Below are 22087 nucleotides of genomic sequence, written 5' to 3'. Positions count from 1 at the left end.
TCTTCTAGGAGCCCCATCCTTCAAGCACCCCCTCACCCAAGTCCACCCAGCAGGGCAATTCTGGACAGGATCCAAGGAGGGCCAAGAGGGGAGCCCTGGCTCTGTTGGGTGGAGCATCCTGGGTGTGGGAGGAGGAGCCAGGTGCTGATCCAAGGGCCTCAAGATATTTCCCCTCTGGGACCACGACATTGCCTGAGATTCCTCCATTATAAATGTCCCTGTATTAATATGGCATTGACCCTAATGAATGGGTGCAGAACAGCATGGCAGAGGAAAAAGGTTTGGGCTTCAGGATCTCACAAACCTGGCTTCCTGTGAGCTCTGTAACTTGGGCTAGAGGCCTGCCCTCTCTGAGACTCAGTTTGCTCTTGTGTTAAATGGACGCATTCCCTTCTCTGGATGCCATCACTCGGGTCTCTGCAACAATCCCAGGGCTCTGGCTCAGAGAACCGAGGGGAGGTTGGTGTGAAGGCTTTGGGCATGGTGGTGCAGGTGAGCAACTGACATGAGCAGGTGCACTTGACCTAGAGTAGGTGGAACACAGTAGGCATGCTTTACCTAGAGCCCCTGCCACACAGTAGGAGTGCATTGTGGAGAGTGCCTTGCACACAGTAGGCATTCTTTATGTCAAGAATTTTGCATAGAGTAATTTTACTTTATGTAGAGCACTCGACACACAGAAAGAACACTTTATATAGAGCATCTGGCACACAGTAGGTGTGCTTTATGTAGAGTACCGGACACACGGAGTCAGAGTTTATGAAGAGTACCCAGCACCCAGAGTAAGCACACTTTGTGTAGAGCACTTGGCATACAGTAAGTGCACTTGACATAGATTACCAGGAATGTAGTAAACATGCTCTACGTAGAGCATCAGACACACAGTAGGTGTGCTTTATATAGAGCGGCAGGTGCAGAGTAGGTACACTTTACATAAGTTACTCTGAACAAATTTCACTTTATATAGAGGACCGAGAACAAAGAAGCAAGATTTTCTGTGGAGTGCCCAGCACACAGTGGGCACACTTTACATAGAGCACTCGGCACACGGTACACAACATGTATACAGAGTACCTGGCACATGGTAGGTGTGCTTTATGTAGAGTCCAGCACACAGTAAAAGAACTTTGCATATTGTCTTTTGCAAAGAGCAGAGACTGACACACAGCAGCTAAAGTGCTAGCTGCCAGCCCCTTCCCTTCACTCCCTCCTCAGAATCTTTCATCTGTCCCCATCTAAGGCCCATTTTCCTGTAATCCCTCCTCTGTCCCCCTCTAAGGCCTCATCTAACATCCCATTTCTCAGATGGGAAGCCTGAGTCTAGGAGGGGCTCACTGCCCACAGTTAGGGCAAGGGGAGGGCAGAATAAGGACTCCACTCAGGGTCCCCCGTCTCTGCCCTCCTGTCCCTGGCCCCATCCACTCATGGCCCCTCTCAGCCTTACCTCCCATCCCCCCTCTCTGTCCTCCTATGCTGAATCCAGCCTCCAGGTATTCTCCTCCAGCGGGGCTCTTTATCTCTAAAATCTGACCGGGTAATCCCCAGCACAGTTAGATAGTTTGTTCCTACTCCTGTCAGTCATGTCTCGACCCAGGCCCTGGGTTGCCTGGAGGCAGGACTTGAACTCCTGCCAGACTGTGAAGCCAGAGGCCAGGAGCTTCTGTCTCAATCTCCTAAGTCTGCACTGAGAAATGGTGCATGATGAACTCCTGGACCACATGTGTCGAGGAGCTCAGAACATGATCTCGGATAAGGGTTGGCCTGGCCCCGCTCCCCTGCCACCTGAACTCTCAAGTTCACGACTTTATCTGCCACACCCTTGCCTTGGAAGGGCAAGGTGGCTTTAAACTTTGGGGCTCAGAGTCACCTTTGACTCTTCCTCAAGATCCCCTCCCACTCAGGTGTGAGATGCTGAGACCTGCGGATCTTGTGCCCATGCTGTGTCACCCTGAGCTGGCTCCTCTGCACCCAGCTGGCCCGACGCCAGGTTTTGGTTGGTTGCCCAGGCTTGGAAGACACACCCAGTCTATGGGGATTGGCTCGCCCAGCCCAGCCCAGCCTCCCACAGCCTTCCCTGAATCAGGGGCCAGAGGCAAAGACCTCCTAGCAGAGGGGGAGAGGAGGGTGTGTGGGACAAGCTGCTCCTGATAGGAGCCAGGCTGGGGGTGGCAGGGCTGGAGGGTCCTGGCCTGGGATGGGGAGGGGACTGCCCAAGGCTGGGGTGGGTCAAGGCTGCCGGCCTGGGAGACTGGTGATTTCCTGGTAACCGGACCCCTGGCAACCTCCCAGTGATTCAGGCTGGGCCTTTTTGGATTCTAATCAGCCTCTCTCTCTCTTTCCCTTTCTGTGTAACTGGAGGCCACTTGGCTGCTGGTTTTCATTGGGCATTTCTGGACTTTAGATCTCAGCTCTTGTTTACCCATCTCAGAGCCTTCCCTGATCTGCCTCCAGCACTGTCCATTTTTGCCCCTCTCCACTGTCCCTGGAGCTTCCTGGGCCCTTCCCTGGGCCTCAGGATCTCACCCTCCATCCCGGCTGCCCTGCAGGATGCTGCAGTTGAGCCTGTCCTGGCTGGGCCTTGGGCCCGTGGCAGCATCCCCGTGGCTGCTTCTGCTGCTGGTTGGGGGCTCCTGGCTACTGGCCCGCGTCCTGGCCTGGACCTACACCTTCTATGACAACTGCCGCCACATCCAGTGTTTTCCTCAACCCCCGAAACAGAACTGGTTTTGGGGACACCAGGGCCTGGTGAGTTTGTCAGCAGGACGGGTCTGGGATCTCAGGATGCGTGGAGTTCCTGAGGGTCAGGAATGGGGCTCAGGGAGCTGGGTTTTGAGGGTGGCTGGGGTGTGGGAACACAGAGAAGAGAGGGAGGCGGCTCACTCATTCCTCTGCCTACTCACTCATTCCTCTCCCCACTCACTCATTCCTCTACCCACTCACTCATTCCTCTCCTCACTCACTCATTCCTCTCCTCACTCATTCCTCTCCTCACTCATTCCTCTCCTCACTCACTCATTCCTCTCCTCACTCACTCATTCCTCTCCTCACTCATTCCTCTCCTCACTCACTCATTCCTCTCCTCACTCACTCATTCCTCTGCTCACTCACTAATTCCTCTGCTCACTCACTCATTCCTCTCCTCACTCACTCATTCCTCTACCCACTCGCTCATTCCTCTCCTCACTCACTCATTCCTCTCCTCACTCACTCATTCCTCTCCTCACTCACTCATTCCTCTCCTCACTCACTCATTCCTCTGCTCACTCACTCATTCCTCTACCCACTCACTCATTCCTCTCCTCACTCATTCCTCTACCCACTCGCTCATTCCTCTCCTCACTCACTCATTCCTCTCCTCACTCACTCATTCCTCTCCTCACTCACTCATTCCTCTCCTCACTCACTCATTCCTCTCCTCACTCACTCATTCCTCTCCTCACTCACTCATTCCTCTGCTCACTCACTCATTCCTCTACCCACTCACTCATTCCTCTCCTCACTCACTCATTCCTCTCCTCACTCACTCATTTCTCTCCTCACTCACTCATTCCTCTCCTCACTCACTCATTCCTCTCCTCACTCACTCATTCCTCTCCTCACTCACTCATTCCTCTCCTCACTCGCTCATTCCTCTACCCACTCGCTCATTCCTCTCCTCACTCACTCATTCCTCTCCTCACTCACTCATTCCTCTCCTCACTCACTCATTCCTCTCCTCACTCACTCATTCCTCTCCTCACTCACTCATTCTTCTCCTCACTCACTCATTCCTCTACCCACTCGCTCATTCCTCTCCTCACTCACTCATTCCTCTCCTCACTCACTCATTCCTCTCCTCACTCACTCATTCCTCTCCTCACTCACTCATTCCTCTACCCACTCGCTCATTCCTCTCCTCACTCACTCATTCCTCTCCTCACTCACTCATTCCTCTCCTCACTCACTCATTCCTCTCCTCACTCACTCATTCCTCTCCTCACTCACTCATTCCTCTCCTCACTCACTCATTCCTCTCCTCACTCACTCATTCCTCTCCTCACTCACTCATTCCTCTCCTCACTCACTCATTCCTCTCCTCACTCACTCATTCCTCTGATGTGCCCTCCTAAGTCTTTCTCACCTCCCTGTCCTCCCACTCCAGCCTGCTGGAATCTTTTACCTGCCTGTCTTCCCTGTATTACTGCACCTCTGAGGGGCTCCTGTGGGAGTGGTATGGGTGCACAAAGCAAAGATCTCCTGGCATTTGCACCTTTTCCACTGCTGGACTTGAGGCCTCCTGAGCCCACTCTCCAGGGACTACTCCCTGCCTGGCCCATTTGCTTGTGTCTGCCCATCTCTGTGCTGCTGCTTTCCCACAGGAATTAGCTCTGAGCCCCTTTCCATACACAGGGACACAGAGGGTCCAGAAGAGAAGTGTGGGCAGTCTTCTGCTGCCTCCTTTTCTGGAGGCACCTTCCTCCTATCTTGCTGTTCCTCACCAGCATGTCCCAGTCAGCCTTGTTACCTGCCTGAATAAAAGTTGGCCACTCCCTTCTCTTTTCAGAAGCTGTCCTTGACTCCGCAGACCTTGGCCTCCGACTTAGACCTGCTCTCCCATTTGGGGGACATGGCGTTGGTCTGCTCTCTTGTAAATGGCAAGATTGATGGGCGTGTCCATGGGTGCAGTGGAGGGTGAATAGGACGCACTAGCACAGAGCCTGGCCTGCAGGAGATGCTTACTGTGGACAGTTTAGAGTCACTCCTCTATGCCTGGTGGCTGCTGAGAATGGAATGTCCCCAGTGTGGGAGGAAGAGCAGCCAGTGCGGACCAGCCAGGACGTGAAAGGGATGTAGGAACCAGCCTCAGGGACATGTCCTGAGGCCACACTGCTGTCCACAAACCTCCTTCCATGGGGACTTTTCCATGTGGCCGTCCCCAGGTTGAAACCATTTCCAAGATGAGAAAACACATCTTCTTGAGCAGACAGCTTGCCTTCTCCCTCTGCTTTGGTATTTGCTCTTGGATCTTTTATTTATTTATTTATTTATTTATTTTTGAGACAGAGTCTCGCTCTGTTGCCCAGGCTAGAGTGCAGTGGTGCAATCTCAGCTCACTGCAACCTCCGCCTCCCAGGTTCAAGTGATTCTCCTGCCTCAGCCTCCTGAGTACCTGGGACTACAGGTGTGAGCCGCCATGCCTGGCTAATTTTTGTATTTTTAGCACACACAGGGGTTTCGTTGTGTTGGTCAGGCTGGTCTCGAACACCTGATCTCAGGTGATCCACCCACCATGGCCTCCCAAAGTGCTGGGATTACAGGTGTGAGCCACCACGCCTGGCCATTATCTTTGAATCTTGGAGACAGCCCTAAGAGAGAAGGAGCAGGGGTCAGCAGAGATTCTCTGCAGCTGTTCAGAATCCAGACACGCTGCTCAGGGCAGAGGCTGCACCACATCTGGAGGCTGCAGGGGGAACTTGCTGTGGCTCCTGGTGGGGAGGTGCATTACTCAGGGTTCTCTTTAGAAACTGAATTGACAGGATATCTTCCCGCTTATATCTCATGCATGTATGAGACAGAGAGAGAGAGAGAGAGAGTGTGAGAGAGAGAGAGAGTTTATTAAGGGAACTGAAAAATGTGATGATGGAGGCGAAGAAGTCCCATGATATAGCATCTGCAAGCCAGAAACCAGGGATACTGGTGTTGTAAATTCAGTCTGAATCCCAAAAGGCCTGAGAACCTGGAGTTCTCATGTCCAAGGACAGGAGCAGATGGATGAGCCAGCTCCAGAAGACAGCGCACATCCACCCTTTCCTCTGTCTCTTTGTTGTACCTGCACCATCAAAGGATTGGATGACACCCATCCCCACTGGCGAGGCGGATCATCCTTCCTCAGTTTACCTATTCAAATGAGAATCTCTTCTGGAATACACCGATGGACACATCCAGAAATAATGTTTTCCTGCATGTTTTATCTGGGCATCTCTTGGCTCAGTCACATGGAATTCATGGTTAATTCAGGACACCTAGAATTAACCATCACAAGGGCTGACAGCCTCTGCCTTGCTTTCAGATCACTCCCACGGAAGAGGGCATGAAGACACTCACCCAGCTGGTGGCCACATATCCCCAGGGCTTTAAGTTGTGGCTGGGTCCTACCTTCCCCCTCCTCATTTTATGCCACCCTGACATCATCCGGCCTATCACCAGTGCCTCAGGTACCCGTGCAGAGCTTGTGGTGGTGGGGGCTGGGAAACATCAAAGGTCTTCTAGCCTCTCCCCTCCCCAAGCTTCTGTGTGGCCCCTGCAGGACCCAGGCCCCTCTTCCTGTTTCTCTCTCAGCCATGTTCCTCTTTCCTTCATGTATTCACGAGCCCCCATGTCAGCGTCTCCTCCCTCCACTGCCATCTCTCTCTGCCTTTGTGTTCTGGGCACCACTGGGGCTCCAAGAAGCCTCAATTTAGAGCCCTGTCCTCAAGGAAGCCCCATGCTTGAGGAAATGGATCTGGACAGAGACATCTCAAACTTTATGGAGTCAGGAATTGGCAAGAAGGTGATGGGTGTGACAACTGGGAGAACAAGGTCTTTCCTGGGGGCAGATTGGAAGGCTTCCTGGAGAAGGAGTTGCTGGAAAAATGAGTAAAAAGATTTTAAAGCAAGGGGAAGGGTGATGCAATGGACATCATTAGTATCCAGGTCCCCCTGCCAGGCCTGGCATCAGCCTTGTCTGTCCCTAAGCCTACAGCACTAGGGGGATTTGAGGCTGGTGGAGAATCTGGGCTGCTATTTATGTGATGTTCAAGTCTGGTGAGTTTATTCCTTTTACCTCATCCTGTCACTCATCCACCCTATTCATGGCTCTCCTGCTCCAGGCCCCAGCAATCTCCAGTAGGAGATCCCACCCCAGTCTGGGGCCCTTTCTTTACCTCTGCTCATCTTGTGCTTGAACAGGCCAGACTAAGCAGGGGCCAGACTAAGCATCCCACAGAAACTATGGCTGTAACCTCAGGATGCTGAGTGACTCTAGGCAGGTCCTCAGCTCTCTCTGGCTGCTGAAGTCTCTTTCAGTTGTGAGTGATGGAAACTCAAACTTATGTGGTCTAAGCAAATAAAGAGAATCAACGTGCTGTAAGTCTGGGGAGAGTGGTCTTCAGGCATAGTTGGATCCAGGTGTCAATTAATCCACATCACTGGGAATCTGTCTCCTTCTCTCGATTTTACTATTCTCTGTGTCACTTTGCCTTTTCATATGGTGTCAACGATGAGTCTCAGAAGCCCAGTTCCAATCAGAAAGCCCACCTTTCTCCCAAGCGTCCCATAGATAGCCTATGTTTTCTACATTATATTTGATTGTATCTGGTATATGATTCCACCTGGGATCATACAGAGAAGTCATCATGTGCCGGGCTCAGTTGCGGCTGAGGACATTTGGGGCATGTCAGAGTCTTTTTGGTTCTTCTCTGAGACGTAGTGTGAGATTGTCTTTTTATTCTACTTCAAATGTCTTGGCCATGTTTGGTGCTTGTCCAAGGTGTAGGACCCAGGGAATCTTTGAGAACTGTCTGAGATATTATTTGAGTCTTAGTAGAGTTAGGTCTTAGGGTAGATTTGAATTATGCTGAAGAATAAGCTTGGTTATACCCTGGCCATGTTTAGGACATTAATGACATCATATTTAAATGTTATCTGGGACCCGTCATTGGGGTACACAGAAGTCATATCAGACCATCTCAGGTCCATGGCAGAGCATGTTGTGTCATTTAGGGTTTGTCATGTGTGTTTTGGCCATGTCAGGGAATGTTAACAATGTCAGGGCAATATTCCAGGTCCCAGATCCATGTCAGAAGATAGCAGAGAGTGCTGGGAGTAGACAGAGTGTCCTAGATCCCTGTAAAGGCATTCTGTAGAGTGTTGAGCTATGCTCAGGTGTTGCAGAACATGTTGGACCACGTAGGAGATATGTCACTGTGTGCTGGGGCATGCTGTGTTATTGCTCTACTCTGTCGCTGCAGCCTGGTCTGGTCTCTCTTTCCTCCACCATCCTCCCTTCTTCCTCTACCCTTGGCCTTCTTCCTGCTATGCTGGGTGGGATGAGTGGAAGTGCACACCCCTGGCTGGGAGCATTCCTCCATACCCAAAGTCCTTCTCTTACCCCTCTCCATGGCCACTGATGGTCCTCAATCATGTCAGCTGCTGTCGCACCCAAGGATATGATTTTCTACGGCTTCCTGAAGCCCTGGCTGGGTGAGTAATTGAGGTGAATGGGGTTGGGGATATCCTTTAGGGATAAGGGAGGGTGCTGCCCTTGACCACTGTCCTTGGTTGCCCTGCCAGGGGATGGGCTCCTGCTGAGTGGTGGTGACAAGTGGAGCCGCCACCGTCGGATGTTGACGCCTGCCTTCCATTTCAACATCTTGAAGCCTTATATGAAGATTTTCAACAAGAGTGTGAACATCATGCACGTGAGTCCCTTGAACTCTGGGTCCCAGCTGGAGCCTTGGGGCAGAGGGACCACAGGCATATCTGCTCTGGAATTTTGGCTGTGCTTTGGGGCCAATGCTCTTCCTCTCTGAGCCTTGGTTTCCCTATCTGTAAAATGGGAATAATAATCTCTACTTAAAAGGTGGTAATGGATTCATGTCCCCAGCACATAGTATGTCTCAGAATGTGTGAGTTTCCATGCTTCTCTCACAGAAATCCTTCAGACTCAAGAGAGTAAAGATGAAGATTGCATAGTAGCAATTGCTGAGTACAAACCGCCTGAAAACTCATTGGTTTAGAGCAAGAAGGGTTTATTATACTTAACAAGTGTGTGAGACAGTTGGCTGGTTCTTCTGCATGTGGATGGGATCACTCTTGGTACATGAACAGCTGTGGGTCATGTGGGCAGCTTTGCTGATCCTGGCTCAGTTTATTCACGTTTGTTTGGGGCTTTGCTAGCTTTAGGCTGACCTAGATGGCCTCAGCTGTGACACCTGGACTTTTCTCCACGTGTTTCTCTGCCTCCAGGAGGCACCCTGCTGTTCACATGGCACAGACTGGGTTCTGAGAGACGGCCAGGAGACTGTAATGTCTCTGGACATTTTCTCTGCAATGTTTCAAAGTTCAACCAGGCTTAGGTCAGCACAGACTCAAAGGTTCATAAAACAGTCTCCATCTCTTACTAGAAGTTGCTGGAAATCACAGTGCAAAGGGAGAAGTGAAGAATTGGGAGTTGGGATTTTGTAAAGTGCTTAGGATGTTTTTCTTAATTGCAAGCTGATAAGCTAGCTTTGTTAATACTTCATGGATTCTGAAAGGAGATACGAGAGTCCTGGGTCAGAGACAAACAGCGATTTATTACTCACAGCATAGCAGGCAGCATGTTCTTGGTTTGCATAATTTCTCCAAACCACCCAAATCCCACGGGGTGCCACAGAGAGGTTTGAATAGTTGCCTGCTCATGCAGTACAGTGCATGGAAGGAAAGGAGCACTAGGCTTAGGGAATCTGTTTTCTTTTTTTTTTTTTTTTTTTTCTGGAGTCTCACTCTGTCACTCAGGCTGGAGTGCAGTGGCGTGATCTCTGCTCACTGCAAGCTCCACCTTCCGGGTTCATGCCATTGTCCTACCTCAGCCTCCTGAGTAGCTGGGACTATAGGCGCCCATCACCATGCCCGTCTAATTTTTTGTATTTTTAGTAGAGACAGGGTTTCACCATGTTAGCCAGGATGGTCTCGATCTCCTGACCTCGTGATCCACCCGCCTTGGCCTCCCAAAGTGTTGGAATTACAGGCGTGAGCCACCGCACCCGGCCGGGAATCTGCTTTTTTAGCAAGCAGAAGCAAGCCTGATACGTGTCCAGGAGCAGTCATTGTCTTATCTCTCAATGTTGTTCTCTGCAAACACAATTCTGAGAAATGGCCCAAACAACTACAGGGTGTGTGTGTGTGTGTTTGTGTGTGTGTACATATGTGTGTATATATATCTGTGTGTATATATAAATGTGCCATGGTGGTTTGCTGCACCCACCAACCCATCATCCAGGTTTTAAGCCCCACATGCACTAGGTATTTGTCCTTATGCTTTCCCTCCCCTTGTCCCCAAACCCCTGACAGGACCCAGTGTGCAGTGTTCCCCTCCCACAATAGGGATATTTTTGAAATGAATTTATAGCAATGGAGATGAGTAAAACCAACATTTACTGAGCACTCACCATATCCCAGAAACAGTACCATTTGCCAACTCCATGATACATATTTTGTAATTTAATTTTAATAACCCCGTGGGGCTTTGGTTGGTTTTGCCCTGTTGCAGACTATGAAACTGAGGTCCAGAGAGATTAGGGAGCTTGCCAAAGTTCAACCAGATAGCAAGTGAGCTAGGAGTGGTGGAGCAGTGATTCTGTCCTGGTTTATCTGGCCCCAAAGCATGTTGTCCTAACTGTTACTGAAGATTTGATAGATGGGACCTATGGGAGTGCAGGAGGTTGACCAAGAGCACACAGACCATATGAGGCTGAACTGGGACTTGAACCCAGGTCTCTCGACTCCCAGCCATGAGTCTTTATCTCCTAATAGTAACAGTTTCCACTCCTATCCAAGGCTGGTCCTTCCTGGGGATGGGTACCTGGGGCAGAGGACCAGGAGGATGATTGCGGGGAGTCCATCTTGAAGTTTGGGTCTGGGAAGGTGCTCCCAGGAGGCAGTTCCCAGCTTTGGCTCTGTTTTTTCTCTGGCCAGGACAAGTGGCAGCGCCTGGCCTCAGAGGGCAGCGCCAGACTGGACATGTTTGAACACGTCAGCCTCATGACCTTGGACAGTCTGCAGAAATGTGTCTTCAGCTTTGAAAGCAATTGTCAGGAGTGAGTCCTTTCCTAGGACCTGAGAACTTGGGCCTCGAACCCAAGGGAATAGGTTGGAAAAGGATGGCTGATCGGGGTAACCAGAAGTGCCTTTCTGAAGGCACTTTCTGTGTGTCATAGCTGGGCTTTGAAGGATGGGGAAGGGGAGAGAGACAGTAGACATGAGATTGTGGAAGTAGACAGGGGATAGATTTCAGGACATTGAAAATCAGGAAAAGTGGCATGAACTTTATCAGGAGGTTCCCAGGAATCTTTTGAAGGGGGTTGAGCCGATGACAGATGTAGTCACAGCTGAGCTCTGTGGAGGTCTGCCTGTCATGTAGATGCTACATGGAGCAGACATTGAATGCAAGTCAGTTATGGTGGGGGCTGGGTCAGAAAGAGCTGGAAGACGGTGAGGTCTGAGTTTTGTGAACAGTTTTTGGAAGGAAAAGAGTCCAGGCTGGATACTGGGTGGGAGAGATGGGAGAGAAGCATGGTGTCCAAGCTATGCTCTGGGTACCTGGGTGCATGGAGGCAGCTCTCAGAGATGGGATGCCTCAGAGAAGAGAGTTTGGAGAGTCAAGTCTCCTGGCTGTTTCTGGATACTCAATTTCCTGATGAGCAGTAGCTTCTAGCTGCTGGTGAGAGGTGCTCCTGGGACTTTGCATATGTTAAGTTGTTACCTCCTTCATGCAGGAAGCCCAGTGAATATATTGCCGCCATCTTGGAGCTCAGTGCCTTTGTAGAAAAGAGAAACCAGCAGATTCTCTTGCACACGGACTTCCTGTATTATCTCACTCCTGACGGGCAGCGCTTCCGCAGGGCTTGCCACCTGGTGCACGACTTCACAGATGCCGTCATCCAGGAGCGGCGCCGCACCCTCCCCACTCAGGGTATTGATGATTTCCTCAAGAACAAGGCAAAGTCCAAGACTTTAGACTTCATTGATGTGCTTCTGCTGAGCAAGGTAGGCTTCTCTGGGATGTGAATTCAAGTAGCAGAGTGGAGATTTATGCCTCTGTCAAATGAAAGAAGTTGGACTTGATCCAAAGGGCACTGGGAGCCATGGAACATGCTTGAAAAAGACAGGTCAGAGATAGGTTTGAGAGATGACTCTGTGGAATTCAGCTGGCAGGGGACTGCTAAGTTTGAAATAGTGAGGAGCCTGAGATTTTACTCTACTTACATGTTAGCAAGTTAGGCTGACACATTTTTATGCATATCTATATGTCTATGTCTGTATCTATGATGACAGATGCACCAAACCCCTGGATCACAGCAGCCTATTCATCATTCACAGCAATAGCAGCAACCAGAGTAGGATTGTAGAGCTGGCTCTCCATTCCCGTATTCCTTCTAGGGTAACATAATGTTTTTACCTGTAAATACACCAGAATGCACTGCAGAGAGGGGCCCCACAGTATACATCTTGGGGCTTACATAGGATAACTAGCACATCTGCCCCTTCTTCCTTCCAGGGCGAGAGTGGGAATGAGAAAGAGAGAGAGAGAGAGAGAATGTTTGCTTTGTTCTGGAATAAAAACTACTCCTTTCCAGTGAGATTGCCATGCCTGTAGGTTTATAGGTTTATAACCCAGATGCCTTCTGGAAAGATAAGAAGGATTCTCTGAGTTTACCGCTCTAGAATGTGAGCAAATACATTCAGAGTAATACTTCATTTCTTTCTTTCTTTCTTTTATTTTTTTTGAGACAGAGTTTCACTCTTGTTGCCTAGGCTGGAGTGCAATGGTGTGATCTTGGCTCACTGCAACCTCTGCCTCCCAGGTTCAAGCGATTCTCCTGCCTCAGCCTCCTGAATAGCTGGGATTACAGGCATGCAACACTGTTCCAAGCTAATTTTTTTTTTTTTTTTTTTTTTAGTAGGGACAGGTTTTCTCCATGTTGGTCAGGCTGGTTGCGAACTCCCGACCTCAGGTGACCCACCTGCCTCGGCCTTCCAAAGTGTTGGGATTACAGGCGTGAGCCATTACGCCCAGCCAATACTTAATTTCTAACCTCCAAGCGAAATTGCCATTGAAATATGCTGCAACCCAGGTTGCCAGTTAATGCTTTACTCCAAAAGTCCTCATTATTCGAAACAAGAAAATATCCATAGGTCATTGACTCTTCCCAGCAGGTCCAAATAGGAGGTGAAGAAGCCAGCGGGGAAGCCTGTGGGTGGTGGGCTGTGATGGTGGTGACCAAGAGACATCTAGGAGTGCATGATGGGCTTGGGTTTCTGGAAGGAGGATGGATCTTCAGAAATTGTCTTAGGTTTGACTCAAGAGCCTTCAGAGCTGGTGTGATTTGGGGCAGGGATATTGTCTTGCCTTCTCTCCAGGATGAAGATGGGAAGGAATTGTCTGATGAGGACATAAGAGCAGAAGCTGACACCTTCATGTTTGAGGGTGAGGGTCTCAGTGTGGGACTACAGTGGGGACAGGGGCCTCTCCATCCCAGGGACATAGTGGGTGGACCCTGGATCACTTCATCTGCCCATCCTCCCCCCCCTACATTCTCCTGAGGGCCTCAAAGTTTGGGTGCTCTCCACCCTCTGGTGCTGAAGCAGCCCAGAAACCCAGTTTTGCTTGGCTGCCCCTCAGGCCATGACACTACAGCCAGTGGTCTCTCCTGGGTCCTATACCACCTTGCAAAGCACCCAGAATACCAGGAACGGTGCCGGCAAGAAGTGCAAGAGCTTCTGAAGGACCGTGAACCCATAGAGATTGAGTGGTGAGTGCAGGTGCTGGCCTGTTCCTGATCTTTTCTCATTGGTTCTGCTCCTCAGGTGGGCGGAGGGAGGGAGTTTTTTTTTTTGTCAATTCTTCCATTATCACTTAGTGGGAATCAGTGCAAATCTCAGAAGCAGGGCTTAATACACAGCCCGGCCAGCAGGGGATGGTTTGCAGGCTTTTGGGACCTGGGCTGCTGGGAGAATTGGTGACAGCATGTGAAGGCAGATCATGCCACTTAGCATGTGTTCAGCAAATGAATTTCTCCTCCACCTCCTCTTTTCACTGAATTATCATGTTTTTTCAAACATCTTCACTTTCTGAATGTTTGCTCTTCCGTACCCTAATTTCAATCCTGTTGTACAGTCCAGGGATTTATAAGGGAGACCTGAGGGTAAAAGTCATTCATTCCTATCCAGAACACCTGCATTGTTCATCCATCCAGTCTTCATTCAGCAAACGCTCCCACACTGCATTCCTATCCCCAGTTTTGTATCTAGCACCTTTCGGTGTTCTGGAGACCTTGGAAGGATCCAGCCCTGCGATCTGTTTTCCAGGTGCTCCCAGCCTGGTGGGGGAACAGTCCCAGGACAGGAAACTCCCAGCCCACATGGGCAGGGATGAAGTTGAGAACAAGAGAAGCATGACTGGGGATACAGAAAGTGTCTCACCCGGGCACGGTGGCTGGCACCTGTAATCCCAGCCACTCAGGAGGCTGAGGTAGGAGGATCACTTGAGGCCAGTACTTCAAGATGAGCCTGGACAACATAGTGAGAATTTTTCTCTAAAAGACATGAATAGATGAAAATAAAAGTGAGGTGTCTCAGTTGAGATCCTTAATAATGATCAGTAGATATTTGGATGCAATAGGGCTCTAGGTCAAGAAGAGAGCCTAGGCAAAGGTCGAGAGAGGAGAGAGGGAGGGAGAGAGAGAGAGAGAGACAGAGAGAGAGAGAGAGAAAGAGAGAGAGAGAGACCAAGAGCAAGAGAAACAGAGAGAAGAGAAAGAAAAGAGGGAAAGAGAGAAGTGGCTTGTGTGCAGGCGGAGGGAGAAGGTCATAAAAAAGAGAATGGAGAGAGAAGGAAAGCGAGAGAGAAAGAAAGAGAGAGGGAAGACAGAAAGAAACAGAGATGAATAGAGAGGGAGAAACTGAGTCATGATGAGATGATGAACCTGGAGATGGCAGCAGAGCCTGGGTGTGGAATACATGGAAAAAAAAGTCAAGAACTTCAATTTTAACTCAAGGGCAATGGGAAGGGACAGGTAGCAGAACAATCTTTTTAGGGCTAGTGTCGAGGGCATACTGGAGAGGACCAGTTGTAGAAGGAAGTCCCAGGGAAGGACATTCTGAGGTCTGAGCCAGGCCAGGAGCTGGGGATGGAGAGGAGACATTGAGCCGGACAGGCCTTTTGAAGGTAGCGCCCTTACATCCAAGCCTTTGCTCAGCACAGAGTCCTGTAAGGTGGAGAAACATTTTTATGCTTTTAAAACCAAGATTTCAAGCAAAATTACACATTGTTAAAAAAAGTGTCCAAAAATTTTGATAAAAAATGAGCTTCCTCCTTAAGCCTCACACTCCTCACTCTGGAAGTTTCCATCATCAATGGTTTTCTGTGTGTCCTAGAAAATGGCTATCCTGATGCCCACTGTATATGAACACATGCTCTCTTTTTCTATACGTGTAGGAGTACATAAAATAGACACAGGTCTGCACACTAACAATGTATCTTTAAGATCTTCTGTTTTTCTCAAAATATGAGTTTTGGAAAATGAGTTTGTTTTTCAATTTGTCTTTATTTTTAATTGACAAATTTTGATTATATATATTTATGGGGTACACTGGGATGTTATGATGTACACAATGCAGAATGATGAAATCAACCTGATGGTCATATCCATTACCTCATATACTTATTATTTTAGCAGTGAGAACATTTGAAATTTTCTCTTTTAGCCATTTTGGAAAACATAATATATTATTATTAACTGTAGTCACCATGCATATAATAGATCTCAAAACTTTTTCCTCCCGTCTAATGGAAACTTGTACCCTTTGACCAACATCTTCTTGTTCTTTCTTCCTCCCTCCTCTGGCAACCACCATTTTCTTCTGTATCTGTGATTTCTATGTTACCTATTTTAGCTCTCACAGATAATTGAGATCATTTGCTATTTGTCTTCTTGTGCCTGGCTTATTTCACTTAGCATAATGTCCTCCAGAATCATCCATATTGTCACCAAATGACAGGATTCTTTTCATTTTAAAGGCTGAATACCATTCTATTTTGCATTTATACATGGAAAATGAGTGTTGACTTACAAAAACAATGATGAGAACAGATTCTTCTTGGACTCAATGAGACATTACAGATAAGACAGGGTTTAACCTTGACATTCCCACCACTCCACCTAATATCCTCCCTTTCCCTAAAGGGGTCTCCTGAGACATCAATTTGTCATCTAACTGTCTGCTTATCTATCTATCTATCTATCTATCTATCTATCTATCTATACATCTATCCATCTGTTCATCCATCCATCCATCCATCCTTTATCCTATCTATTCATCCTTCTTGTCTATCTATCCATCCATCCATCGATCTATCTCTATCATCTATTTCCATATATATACTATGTATTTTATTGATATAAATAGGAGTCAATGAAATATATACATATTTGTATATTTTAATATATATTAAATTTATTAATATATTTATTTAATTTAATAATTAGGAGTCAATGAAATGTATATATTTCATATACATAGAAATATATATTTCCATATATACTATATACTTATATGTAGTGTGTATATATATACTCTATATATAGAGTAGTATATACATACACACTATATATACTATATATATTTCTAATTATTAAATTATAATATGTTATTAATATGTTTATTTAATTTAATAATTAGGAGTCAATGAAATGTATATATTTCCATATACATAGAAATATATATATTATATATATACACACTATGTATTTTGCTCTTTGCTATTTACATACATGCATTTTTGAACATGTATGTAAATACATACATAAGCACTGTTGAGTGGCTTATTTTTGCCACTCAACAGTGTGTCTTACAGCTGTTCTTTTTTTAGCATGGCATAACATTCCATATTTTATTTGTTTCACACCTTTGTTGAAAGCCTTGTGTATCTTTCCAGTTATTGTAGATAAGGCCAATATACCTTCCAGAATCTCTGTACTGATTTACCTTCCAGCCTGCATTGTGTGACACAGCTAGTGACCTATTTCCTCCTTTTTTGTAGTTGCATTGTATTCTATGGTACTAGTGTTCTGTTGTGTGGATGTTTATCTAAACCTCTTTCCATCAATGTATATTTAGCTTGTTTCAGACTTTTGCTAAATTAAACCTGTTGCAGTCAGGTACACACACTGTACATGTGTGTACAGTGATCATTGCTTATTTGTGTGAATATCTCTGCAGGACAAATTCCCAAAAGTGCAATTGCAGAATCAAAGGCCATTTTACTCTACAATTTTAATAATAATAAAAAATCTATTCCTGTTAGCTGAGTTTGGTGGCACCAGCTTTCCCACAACTTCGCCAAGAGTATTACATTATTATTATTATTTTTTTTTTTCAACTTTTATTTTAAGTTTCGGGCTATGCAGATTGGTTACACAGGTAAACGTGTGCCATAGTGGTTTGCTGCACCTATCAACCCATCACCTTGGTATTAAGCCCAGCATCCATTAGCTATTCTTCCTGATGCTCTCGCTTCCCCAACCCCTCCCTGTGACAGGCCCCAGAGTGTGTTGTTCCCCACCATGTGTCCATGCGTTTTCCTTGTTCAGCTCCCACTTGTGAGGACATGTGGTGTTTGGTTTTCTGTTCCTGCATTAGTTTGCTGAGAATAACGGCTTCCAGCTCCATCCCTGTTCCTGCAAAGGACATGATCTTGTTCATTTTTATGGCTGCATAGTATTCCATGGTGTGTATGAACCACATTTTCTTTATCTGGATTATCACTGATGGGCATTTGGGTTGATTCCATGTCTTCACTATTCTGAATAGTGCTGCAATGAACATATGTATGCATGTATCTTTATAACAGAATGATTTATATTCATTTGGATCTATACCCAGTAATGGGATTTCTGGGTCAAATGGTATTTCTGCCCCTAGATCTTTGAGGACTCACCACACTAAATTTTTGTCAGTCTGCATATTTCTTCTTTTAGTGAACATTTCCTTAAATAAGAGTGGGATAGAATATCTCTTGCCATTTTTTTTTCTTTTTATGGAAGAGATCATCTTACATTGCTGTTTTCCTTTGGGTTATTTTCCCATATTTACTTATGAGACTATGTATTAAAATAAATCTTTTTTTCTGTCTTTTGTTGCCTTTTGACTTCTTGGGGGCACTTTTGGTTAGTTTATATGAAGCCAATTTTGTCCACATTTTCTTATGTAGATGTACTATCCATCCATTTCCCAGGGTTTTGTGGGGCTTCCTTTACCAGATGTGGGTTTTCACGTATTCACATATCTGTCTCTGAGCTCCCTATTCTGTTCTTTGGTCTGTTTTTCTGTTCTTGCAGCTTTGCCATGCTACATTTTTTACTGTAACAGTACAGTAATAGGTCTTAATATCTGGTAGAGTGACTTTCTCTTCTGTTTTTATTTCAATAATTTGGGGGTGGGGTACAGGTGGTTTTTGGTTACATGGATGAATGCACCTGTCTCCTAAGCAGTGTACACTGTACCCAATTTGTAACCTTTTATCCCTTGCCTCCCTCCCAACATCCCTCCCTGAGTCCCCAAAGTCCATTATATCACTCTGTATATTTTTGCATCCTCATAGCATAGCTTCCACTTATAAGTGAGACTATATGATATTTGGTTTTTTATTCTTGAGTTACTTCACTTAGAATAATGATCTCCAGCTCCATCCAAGTTGTTGCAAAAGACATTCCTTTTAATGGCTGAGTAGTATTCTATGGTGTATATATGCCGCATTTTCTTTATCCAGTCATTTGTCAGTGGGCACATAGATTGGTTCCATATCCCTGCAATTGTGAATTGTGCTACTATAAGCATGTGTGTGCATGTGTCTTTTTCATATAATGACTTCTTTTCCTTTGGGTAGATACCTAGTAGTGAGATTGTTGGATGGAATAGTAGATCTATGTTTAGTTCTCTAAGGAATCTCCTTACTGCTTTCCACAGAGGTTGTACTAATTTACATTTGCTGCAGCAATGTAAAAGTGTTCCCTTTTCACCATATCCACACCAAAATCTATTGTTTTTTGACTTTTTAGTTATGGTTATTCTTGCAGAAGTAGGGGGTATCTCATTGTGGTTTTAATTTGTATTTCCCTGATGATTAGTGATGAGCATTTTTAAATATGTTTGTTCACCGTTTGTACATTTTCTTTTGAGAAATGCCTATTCATGTCTTTGCCTACTTTTTGATGGGGTTATTTGGTTTTTTGCTTGCTGATTTGTTTGAGTTCCTTGTAGATTCTTGATACTAGTCCCTTGTCAGATGCATAATTTGCAAATATTTTCTTCCACTATGTGTGTTGCTTGTTTACTCTGCTGATTGTTTCTTTTGTTGTGCACAAGCTTTTTAGTTTAATTAGGACCGATTTCTTTATTTTTGTTTTTGTTGCATTTGCTTTTGAGGTCTTAGTCATGCATTCTTTGCCTAAGCCGACTTCCTCTTCTCTAATATTTTATTTTCACATTGACCTAGCTCTTCATGATTTTTGTCTTCCCAAAAAAGTTTAGAGTAAGTTCATCAAGTTCCTAAAAATTAGATAGATTATCATTTGCACTGAATATATTCTCTTGTTTGACTTGGATATATGATTGATATGTGTAAAAACAGGTAACATCATAATATTGACACATAGTTTGTCATAGTAAAATGGTTATTAATGTATTCAAATAATATTTAAGCTTTTAATAGTGCTGAAAATATTTGCTTAGATATCATATGCATGTTTTGTTAAATCAGTCCTTACATATTTTGTTGCTATGGTGAAATGTATCTTTTATTCAGATAGAGGGAAATGTATAAATTCATTTGAAATACAGAGACTTTATATCTCTTGTTAAAATTTAATTCAGACATTTTACATTATTATCATTATTATTAATATCTTATCTTTTATCTTTTTCCAGATGCTTGTTATTTTCCTGGAAAAAAATCAACTCAATCTGGTTGCCATGTCTTATAATAAGACAATGTTTAGATTACTCAAGTACATAGTTTTTTTTTAAAGGCTGTTAAAAGCTCTAGAAGAAACCATGGGAAAATTATTTTATAGCTTCAGAGTAGGGATAACCCTATTTTGATACAAGTCCCAGGAGCTACACAAGAAAAGACTGACATATTGTTAAATGAGAAAAGATATGGAATATGTGTATAGTATATGATGTACTCATATTTTTAAGATACTAAAAATTAGCTCTAGAAAGATACATAAAAATAATAATAACTTAGGCAACCTGTGAGGAGAAGAAGCAGGTGACTTTGGGCCATGGGGTAGAGGATGTTTTATAGTTTTTAAATTTAGAGCCACTTAAGTGTACAATGTATTAAAATTTTAAACAGCCACAGAAAAAGAAGAAAGATTAAGCAAACAATTCAGCTCCCTTACTGGGTCTTAAATGTTTATAAATGTTTTCCAGTGAAGTGTTCTGTTTTTCTAAGTATAAAATCACCATCTGCCACCGCCACATTTCAAATTGCATTCCTTTCTTTTTTTTTCCCTTGTCTAATTGCATTTGCTACTATCTCTAATACAATGATGAATAAGAGCAAAACACTGGATCCGGGTATTTTGTTTCTTATTCACTTGCATTTTATGTTTGCTTTCTTGCCATAAAGGATATTTACTTTTATGCCAATATGTTAACCTCTTTAATAGTTGGCTTCAGAGTGTTGTGTTTTCCTCAGAATAATCTTTAAAAAATCGGCAACATTTTTTTCTTGTACTTTTCTAATTCTCTGCTTTTCTAATTTTTTTCTGCTTTTTAAATTCTCCAGTATTTCATCCATGTGGAATTTATTTTGTGATAGGGAGAAAAAGTCTTGCTTGGAAACAGAGAAGCTGGAGAATTGTGTCTTTGTTCCCTTAATAATGGTAGGGGCTGGGGTGTTTTCTTAGGGACGACCTGGCCCAGCTGCCCTTCCTGACCATGTGCATTAAGGAGAGCCTCCGGCTGCATCCCCCAGTCCCTGTCATCTCCCGATGTTGCACCCAGGACATTGTGCTCCCAGATGGCCGGGTCATCCCCAAAGGTACTCACAGCCTCAGGGGGAGGAGCCTCCTGGGTAGCAAGAGGGGTCCCTCAGGCAGGGGGGCCTTGTCTTGACTGCCCTCTTCTCTCCCACAGGCATTGTCTGCCTCATCAGTATTATCGGGATCCATTACAACCCAACTGTGTGGCCAGACCCTGAGGTACTGCCTCCCTCACCCCACCCTTTTTGGAGTCCATTCTAAGGTTCCTAGAGGAGGTGACAGGGTTTTGACCAGGAAAATCCAACATCACCTCCCCTCAATGGAGACACATCTGCCAAAATGTCTCTCCAAGGCCGGAGATCTTGGAGACAACTGGGAGACCCCACCCAACTAGGAGACCCCACCCAGCAGGCCTTCTTGGTCTCACCTGCAGGTCTACGACCCCTTCCGTTTCGACCAAGAGAACATCAAGGAGAGGTCACCTCTGGCTTTTATTCCCTTCTCGGCAGGGCCCAGGTAAGGGTGGCCTGTGTCTGAGGCAGAGATGGCATGACGGGTGCAGGGGCCCAAAAAGGGGGAAGTTACAGATGGTCCCAGTTCCAGCTCTCCTTCCCTCCTTCCTCAGGAGTTCATGGGTAACTGTTCACAGAATGGGGTTGGGAAGGTCCTAGAGGGGTCTGCGGTGTGCTCAGAGTCCCCTCCTTCATCTGTTGATCTGAACTGGGGGTAGGAGCCTGGGCCAGGTTTGAGGGATATGCAAGCACACATGGGAGTCCTATGGACACTTAGCCCCTCTTTCTGCCCCTCAAGCCGATCTGGGTGCGATTCGGGGTCCCAGGCCAAGTTCTAAGCACGATGGGGCCTGGATGGGGGTCATGGGCCAGTCAGATTCCCTCACTTTTGCTCCCAGAAACTGCATCGGGCAGGCGTTCGCCATGGCTGAGATGAAGGTGGTCCTGGCGCTGACGCTGCTGCACTTCCGCATCCTGCCAACCCACACTGAACCCCGCAGGAAGCCGGAGCTGATATTGCGCGCAGAGGGTGGACTTTGGCTGCGGGTGGAGCCCCTGGGTGTGAACTCACAGTGACTGTCCTACCCACCCACCCACCTTTGGAGAGTCCCAGGAATAAAACTATGCTGACACCTCTGCTTGAGCCTCATTGACAGCCAGCATGGGGCTCCTGGGGACTGGTGGGATCTAAGAAAGGGAGGTGAGTGGGTGGAGGCAGGGTGATGTCTCTGAACCCAAAACCCTGACGGCCTTTCTGGCTGAGCAGAGGGCACCTAGGCCCTTAGTGGGTTCTCCCAGAGCCCA

At 46.3% G+C, this 22087-nt stretch overlaps 1 protein-coding gene across 1 annotated transcript; it reads left to right on the top strand.

The window, feature by feature from the left end:
• The first annotated feature begins 2096 nt into the window (after positions 1–2096).
• LOC129020915 (cytochrome P450 4F11) lies at positions 2097–21909 on the top strand. The gene is made up of 13 exons (XM_054465840.2): positions 2097–2124; positions 2547–2745; positions 6050–6194; positions 8167–8220; positions 8311–8438; positions 10696–10817; positions 11496–11766; positions 13141–13207; positions 13403–13532; positions 20697–20830; positions 20926–20990; positions 21205–21287; positions 21682–21909. The coding sequence occupies exons 2-13, from the start codon at positions 2548–2550 to the stop codon at positions 21857–21859; spliced, it is 1575 nt and encodes a 524-aa protein (XP_054321815.2). The 5' UTR covers positions 2097–2124; position 2547; the 3' UTR covers positions 21860–21909.
• Positions 21910–22087: the final 178 nt, after the last annotated feature.

The sequence above is a fragment of the Pongo pygmaeus genome, chromosome 20 (assembly GCF_028885625.2).
Source record: "Pongo pygmaeus isolate AG05252 chromosome 20, NHGRI_mPonPyg2-v2.0_pri, whole genome shotgun sequence".
In the NCBI taxonomy this organism is placed as follows: domain Eukaryota; kingdom Metazoa; phylum Chordata; class Mammalia; order Primates; family Hominidae; genus Pongo; species Pongo pygmaeus.
Note: the sequence above shows the minus strand (reverse complement) of the source record. Positions and strands in the feature narration are given on the sequence as shown.